This window comes from Mizuhopecten yessoensis, unplaced genomic scaffold, assembly GCF_002113885.1.
Source record: "Mizuhopecten yessoensis strain PY_sf001 unplaced genomic scaffold, ASM211388v2 scaffold10643, whole genome shotgun sequence".
NCBI classification, from domain to species: Eukaryota; Metazoa; Mollusca; class Bivalvia; order Pectinida; family Pectinidae; genus Mizuhopecten; species Mizuhopecten yessoensis.
In genome coordinates this window covers 117,173-125,880 of record NW_018408649.1, presented here as the reverse complement: position 1 = coordinate 125,880, position 8,708 = coordinate 117,173, and the positions used below count along the sequence as shown (strand labels likewise).

The 8,708-nt window shown below is 39.1% G+C and overlaps 2 protein-coding genes across 3 annotated transcripts in view; one reads left to right on the top strand and one right to left on the bottom strand.

Annotated features, from left to right (window-relative positions):
- The window catches only part of LOC110461643, a 14,584-nt gene extending 11,051 nt beyond the window's left edge, over positions 1-3,533 (top strand). Inside the window, exon 10 of the mRNA XM_021515199.1 lies at positions 969-3,533. Coding sequence (XP_021370874.1) covers positions 969-2,115 — 1,147 coding nt within the window. The 3' untranslated portion in view covers positions 2,116-3,533. The remainder of the gene's footprint in view (positions 1-968) is intronic.
- Positions 3,534-6,285: 2,752 nt separating this feature from the next.
- LOC110461633 (gamma-tubulin complex component 2-like) overlaps positions 6,286-8,708 on the bottom strand; it is a 40,003-nt gene continuing 37,580 nt past the window's right edge. The window contains exons 28-29 of one of the 2 annotated variants that reach the window (XM_021515187.1): positions 7,894-8,018; positions 6,286-6,897 (exon numbers count right to left, since the gene is read on the bottom strand). In XM_021515187.1, the coding sequence (XP_021370862.1) occupies positions 7,904-8,018 (115 nt within the window). In that variant the 3' untranslated portion in view covers positions 6,286-6,897; positions 7,894-7,903. The remainder of the gene's footprint in view (positions 6,898-7,893; positions 8,019-8,708) is intronic. The other variant, XM_021515186.1, reaches the window with a different exon arrangement.

Sequence of the window (8,708 nt, the reverse complement as noted above, 5' to 3'; positions counted from 1 at the left end):
TTTGTTGACCTTTGTCCATGGAAGGTCCCTGCAAAATTTCATTGAAATTGGTTCAGGGGTTTTGGAGAAGAAGTCGAAAATGTAAATTGTTTACGGACGCACGACGGACGACGGACGACGAACAACGGATGACGGACGACGACGGACAAAAGGCAATCGCAATAGGTCACTTGAGACTTTGTCTCAGGTGACCTAAAAAAACAAAACCTGCTTCAACATCGACCTCCATCATTACTGTATGAACTTAAAACATCAAAACCTGCTTTAACATCAACCTCTATCATAACTGTATGAACTAAACACATCAAAACCTGCTTCAACATCAACCTCTATCATAACTGTATGAACTAAACACATCAACACCTGCTTCAACATCAACCTCTATCATTACTGTATGTTTAGTGTGTATCAGCTTGAAACATCAACCTCTATCATTACTGTATATTTAGTGTATCAGCTTAAAACATCAAAACCTGTTTAAAACATCAACCTCTATCATTACTGTAAATTTACATGCGAGATAGAGCCAACGTCAATGTTGAGTAGGTTGGTTGGACCTGATGAAGACTCGCACATAGAGTCGAAACTAGTTGACCGTAATAAAAACCCACGCATTGGTAACGCTTGAGCTTGTTGTGATTGAAACCTACCTGGATTTACTGTAAATTTAGTGTGAATTTCTCATACATGTGATAAATAAAGATAAATTACCCAAGATAACACAGTTAGCTGCTAGATAAACTTTTTTATTTCTTTACAGTATCGATCATATCATCATTTGCTAGTGTCTTGTCTACACTACTTTTCATATAAATTTTAATCGTGTCTAATTTTCTTAATATAAATACTTTATTCTTACAATAAATATTTTTAAAACCACACAAGTCTAATAAATTTACTAGTCACAATTATATTTGCTATTGCCATAACTTTATAAGTACATGTATTGTTTTTTCCCTTTTTTCCAGTTCTCAGCCTTCAGTTAGGACGAAGGATAGTATAACACATGACCATAGCCAAGAGACAGGCACGACTGGACAACAAAGGTCAAAGGAGCAAAGTCCAAGGGTAAAGGTTGTGAATGAAGGAATCGGTACAACTGATTCAGAACACGTCGTCAGGGAAGTCATTGCTACCAAGGACACCAGCACTGAAGTTACCTTGGTGACAGGCGGAGAGGAGAGAAATGAGGAGGAAACTGATGATGATAACAATGACGATGATGATGACCATGATGATGATGATGCTGATGATAAAGAAAGTATGGATGATTCTGAGGAAACAAGGAATACCAATGGTGATGAAGAGGATTCTGATCGAGAGGATGTAGAGGATATAGAGGATAAAGATATTGAAAAGCACCAAGAATATGAAAATACTACACCTGCAGGTCAGAGGTCTGTTTCAGATGAGAGCCAAGAGGCCAGAGATGGAGAAACATCATCATCTGTTACAAGTAGAGTGAACGAGGATGGGTCTCTGTCAAGGGAACAAAATTGGAGACCAATTAAACATCCACAGAGATCCACAGACCAATCTCAGGGATCTCGAGGATCCACAGACCAATCTCAGGGATCTCGAGGATCCACAGACCAATATCAGGGATCCCGAGGATCCACAGACCAATCTCAGGGATATCGAGGATCCACAGACCAATCTCAGGGATCTCAAGGATCCACAGACCAATCTCAGGGATCTCGAGGATCCACAGACCAATCTCAGGGATATCGAGGATCCACAGACCAATCTCAGGGATCTCGAGGATCCACAGACCAATCTCAGGGATCTCAAGGATCCACAGAACAATCTCAGGGATCTCAAGGATCCACAGACCAATCTCAGGGATCTACTGACCAGGTTTTCTCAGAATTGCCTAAAACTTACCAATCCAATGACAGTCAATTTGCACACAACTCTGACCACAGCGATAACCCACAATCTGTGGAGACGGTGAAACCTTCCAGTGGTCAACAGCATTCAGAGATTAAAGAAAGTAAGGGGAAGTTGAGAAGGAGGAAACAGCCAAAGTCCACGAGGAAAGGGCGCAAGAGCAGGAGGAAAGGACGCAAAAACAGGAGGCGGGGTAGGAAACAAATTACCACCGAAGTCTTTTAGTATTATCTTCAGTCAATAATTTAGTGTTCCTAAAGAATCAGTTCAAATGCCATAAATTGTTATTCAGATATGTTTAATGGTTTAAGTTTATCGTAGACAGGTGTTTTAGTATTATAAACTGCCTGCAGAGATTGTGTTCATGTAACTTAGATTCAAGTTTGTAACTTGTTATTCAATCTAAAATGCTGATTAAGAGCAAGTGTTTTACAGTACTCCAGTGTAAATATCATTGTGTATGCACTTTTGGCTTGACAGTGCTCAAATATACATGTCGTTATGTGTGTATGTACTGTGATTGATGGTGTTTTACAAAGCTCGAGTATCATTCATTATGCGTGAATGTACTTTGGGATTGTGCTGTTTTACAATACTCCAGTGTAAGTGTGTGTATACATTGTACCAGGTACTCTGAGATTGATAGTGTTTTACAGCGCTCGAGTTAAAATGGGTGTATGAATTGACAGTGTTTACAGTTTGTGTATTGACCATAAAATGTGACTTCACTGTGCTGATTTAGTTAATATCTGCAGAAAACATAAATGTTGTTTCTGTGTAGCCTGGATGTCATGTTGCCTATCGTAACAAGTGTTTGAGAAGTCGAGAGAGTTTTGTATATTGTCCTTATTTATTTACAGTTTTAAAATCGTAACTTTTTTTTTTATTTCTTTACACTGCCATTTGTAGCAATAAATATTTTCTTTACAAAGTTTGGTGTTAGTTGTTGTCAAGAAAGATCAGCATCTTAGACACTTTGTCAGCATCTTAGACACTACGCTACCATCTTATACACTATGCCAGCATCTTAGACACTACGCTATCATCTTATACACTATGTCATCATCTTAGACACTACGCTATCATCTTAAACACTATGCCATCATCTTAAGACACTACGCTATCATCTTAAACACTATGTCATCATCTTATACACTACACTATCATCTTAAACACTATGTCATCATCTTAGACACTATGTCAGCATCGGAGACATTGTAACATCTTGGTCACCATGTCAGCATCCCGGACAATATGTCAAAACCTAAATCACCATGTCAGCATCTCGGACAATATGTCAACACCTCAATCACTATGTCAGCACCTCAGACATTATGTCAATACCTCAATCACTAGGTCAGCATCTCGGACAATATGTCAACACCTAAATCACCATGTCAGCATCTCGGACAATATGTCAACACCTAAATCACTAGGTCAGCACCTCAAGACAGTATGTCAACACCTCAATCACTATGTCAGCACCTCACACATTATGTCAATACCTCAATCACTAGGTCAGCATCTCAGACATTATGTCAATCCCTCAATCACTATGTCAGCATCTCGGACATTATGTCAATACCTCAATCACTAGGTCAGCACCTCAGACATTATGTCAACACCTCAATCACTATGTCAGCACCTCACCCATTATGTCAATACCTCAATCACTAGGTCAGCATCTCGGACAATATGTCAACACCTAAATCACCATGTCAGCATCTCAGACATAATGTCAACACCTCAATCACTAGGTCAGCACCTCAAGACATTATGTCAACACCTCAATCACTATGTCAGCACCTCACCCATTATGTCAATACCTCAATCACTAGGTCAGCATCTTGGACAATATGTCAACACCTAAATCACCATGTCAGCATCTCGGACAATATGTCAACACCTAAATCACCATGTCAGCATCTCAGACATAATGTCAACACCTCAATCACTAGGTCAGCACCTCAAGACATTATGTCAACACCTCAATCACTATGTCAGCACCTCACCCATTATGTCAATACCTCAATCACTAGGTCAGCATCTTGGACAATATGTCAACACCTAAATCACCATGTCAGCATCTCAGACATAATGTCAACACCTCAATCACTAGGTCAGCACCTCAAGACATTATGTCAACACCTCAATCACTATGTCAGCACCTCACACATTATGTCAATACCTCAATCACTAGGTCAGCATCTTGGACAATATGTCAACACCTAAATCACCATGTCAGCATCTCAGACATTATGTCAACACCTCAATCACTATGACAGCACCTCAGACATTATGTCAACACCTCAATCACCATGTCAGCACCTCAGACATTATGTCAACACCTCAATCACTATGTCAGCACCTCGGACATTATGTCAACACCTCAATCACTAGGTCAGCATCTCAGACATTATGTCAATACCTCAATCACTATGTCAGCACCTCAGACATTATGTCAACACCTCAATCACTAGGTCAGCATCTCAGACATTATGTCAATACCTCAATCACTAGGTCAGCACCTCAGACATTATGTCAACACCTCAATCACTAGGTCAGCATCTCAGACATTATGTCAATACCTCAATCACTAGGTCAGCACCTCAGACATTATGTCAACACCTAAATCACTATGTCAGCACCTCAGACATTGTCAGCACTTAAGACATTATGTCAACACCTCAATCACTATGTCAGCACCTCAGACATTATGTCAACATATTATATAACAAGAGGCCCAATGGGCCTGCATTGCTCACCTGGTCTAAATCTCACACTTGTTACCTTAAAAGTGATCTTAAATAAAGCTACAGGCAAAATATCAGTATTTATGACTATAAGTCATCCAAAAGAACCTGTTACAAGATTTAAAAACCATTTCACCCTGTGCCCTTCATCCCAGCATGCTTCTGGCCAAATATCACCATATTGGTCCTTTTGGTTATTCAGAAGTTTTTAAAAAAGACAATTGACCCCTGTGACCTTGAATATGAGTCAAATTTAAGTCATTCATCCCAGCATGCTACTGGGCATTTCAGTTATTCAGAAGAAGTAAAATATTGACGCCGGACGGACGCCGCACCATGGCATAAGCTCCAAGTTTTTAACATATTTGACCCCTGTGACCTTGAATATAAGTGAAGGTCATTTATTTTAACAAACTTGGTAGCCCTTCATCCCAGTTTGCTTCTGGCCAAATATCATCACCCTAGGCCTTGCGGTTATTAAGAAGAAGTAAAATATTGACGGCCAGGTGAGCTAATAAGTAAACATATTTGACAGAATTTCAACATTGTGCTGTAGAAAATTACATAAAACATTGGTACCATTCCCATTGTGAAATGGTGAAAAACCTTAGAATAAATGGGTAACAAGAAATAAATATCAAGGATAGTGATTTGTTTTGGTGAACAGAAATGTATATCTCCCCTTAAACTGTTGAAAAGTTACAGCCTGGACAACTTTGCACTTACCAGGTATTTGACCTTTGGCCTCAAGTGACCTTATGACAGTGCACTGTACATCATCTGTGGGTGATGCAGATGTACTGCAAGTTTTATCAGGATATCTTTAACATAGCACTTATTTGACCTTATTATTAGAGGAACTGCTTACTGCTAAATTATAATATGTTTATATGAACAAGTTCTAATTGTAATTAGGACCATTACAGATGTCCTCAAAGTCAAGATGATGTTTGGATAGAGTTTACAATGCCGTCATATACTTGCAAACTAAGTTAAGCAAAATTAGATACAGTGAGGGACTGTTGGCATCACCTTGGCTTACACCTTTAAATGTTTGTATCAATCAGACTTTTTTTACCTTTAACCTTGAAATAATGGTCAGTGACCTAATGACACTGCATTGCACATCATCTGTAGGTGATGCAGTTATACTGCAGTTATTCATCAGCATATCTTTAACAGATTAAAAGTTACAGCCTGGACAAGATGTTCCGAAAAAAAATGCACATTTTTGACCTTTAACCATAGGGTCAAGGTTACAATGACCTAATGACAGTGCACTGCACATCATCTATAGGTGATGCAGGTATACTTCAAGTTTCATCAAGATATCTTGAATGGTTTGAAAGTTACGGCCCGGACAAGATCATCTTAGAAGAACCAGAACCAGAAGAACCAGTACTAACACAATAGTACTTCAGAAATCTTCAGATGGGATCTGCAGCTTCCAGTGACATAGCAAGATTGGCACACGTCACTATGGTGTAGATCACTGAGGCTGATCTGTCCTAATACTTATTTCCAATGAACAGATATTATAGAAAACAAATTTAAGACATAAAAGATCTATCAAATTAACGAGTCAACACTATCCACAACATACAATGATGAGATTTTTATCTTAAACATTGAAAACACAGAACCAGCTTTAATACTTTATTATCATACTATTGAAAATGTTAAGTGGTAATAACACATTCAATGAAAAACTTGGATGTCATGATACTTCTTTTTCTGGATAATTTCAACACAAGCGTCACAAGTTTGTATCCAGTAGATATATACACATATGTATCCCTGGTTCTTGCACTATGAATGAAGCCACACATATTGTAACTTGTCTTTGTAACATTGTAACTAGTTAAAGTAACAATGCTACAACTTCTGCCCTACTACTAGGATCACAATGTTGCTTTCTCCTCCATTAATATAAGTATTCGCATGTTCCAGCACTATGTGCCCGACTTGAAGAGTCACTTGGTTACACAGAGGTTAACAACACACCTGGACGCCCCACACACCAACACAAACACCTGGAAGTCATGTGAATCTACCAATCAAACAAGGGTAAATGTGTTGACAATTTTTTGTGTTGCTGAGGGGAAGCTTTGATACTGGAGATGGCCAATCCTGACTTCAGCTGACATGACTGGTCAAGAGGAACCATTGACCACGTTTGGACGGTGCATCCCAGGGACATAGCGGGCAGAGTCAGGTCGTTGGGATGTGAATGAGGTTGGCCAGGATCCTGAACCTGCAAGTCAAAAGTTGATTAAACAAAGTATTTTTGGTATAATGTATAAGTACACTCTAATCACATCTATTAATCAAAATGGTACACATTTCCCAGAGACAGCTGTTGTACAATTAATGCCATTGTTGCATTAGATAGTAATAGACCAGACAAACAACCCCAACCTTTGAAAAGAACATGTGGCCCATTATCTTTAATACATCAATATTCCATTTACACAACTTTAGAGCTATGAACATATCCCACATGAAATTCAGAGAGAGAAAATCAGTCCAGAGAGGAAAAAACTGAAATTATATATGTTTTGAATCATCACCCAGCTAAATCTATTTTCAGCTAAACTAAAAGCAGGTATTATGTTCTAATTAATTCACAGACATAACACTGACAGGGTCATCAGGGACACACAAGGACAACAATGGACACCACACAAGGACATCAGGGACACACAAGGACAACAATGGACACCAAACAAGGACATCCAGGACACACAAGGACATCAGGGACACACAAGGACATTCAGGACACACAAGGACATCCAGTACACACAAGGAGGTCCAGGACACACAATGAGGTCCAGGACACACAAGGACATCCAGGGCACACAAGGACAACAATGGACACCAGACAAGGACATCCAGAACACACAAGGACAACAATGGACACCACACAATGACATCCATGATACACAAAGAGGTCCAGGACATACAAGGACATCCAGGACACACAAGGACAATAATAGACACACAATGACACTGCTAATGGCCAATGTTGTCTGTACAAAGTTAATGTGGTTGCAAAATTCTCTTTGAATTAAGAGAACTACAAATGATTATAATATTCATACATAAGTGCTAAACAACATATGATTACAAAAACACTGCATGCCATCTCAGATGTACGGTATAGCACATATGTTAGCTGAGGAGATCAGCTAATGGACACGATGCTATCTAGGACGAGCCAGGCAACACGATCTAGCAGACAGTGGTATACCTGGGATGTTTCACCGAGACACGGTGGCCTTACTTGACTCAGAACTGTGGGTAGATGACTCCAGCATAGCCTTCTCTGCTGACATGGCCTCTAACTTTTCTGTGTAAAACCCATTAAAGTCGAGTCTGAAACAGAAATACAGAAGGGGTATAACAACCGTGTTGTGACAGAATGAGTGTTACGGTCAAGTAGTCAAAGGAGACTATCTCGGTTGAGAAGTAGTAGGAGAGTATTTCAAAAAATATGTAGCAGAATAGAGTACATAAAGGTTACCTGTACATACTGGTATACTGTCATTGGTTACCTGTACATACTGGTATATTGTTATTAGTTACCTGTACATACTGGTATAATGTTATTGGTTACCTGTACACCTAGGTATACTGTTATTGGTTACCTGTACATACTGGTATAGTGTTATTGGTTACCTGTACATACTGGTAGACTGTTATTGGTAACCTGTACATACTGGTATACTGTCATTGGTTACCTGTACATACTGGTATATTGTTATTAGTTACCTGTACATACTGGTATAATGTTATTGGTTACCTGTACACCTAGGTATACTGTTATTGGTTACCTGTACATACTGGTATAGTGTTATTGGTTACCTGTACATACTGGTAGACTGTTATTGGTAACCTGTACATACTGGTATACTGTCATTGGTTACCTGTACATACTGGTATATTGTTATTAGTTACCTGTACATACTGGTATAATGTTATTGGTTACCTGTACACCTAGGTATACTGTTATTGGTTACCTGTACATACTGGTATAGTGTTATTGGTTACCTGTACATACTGGTA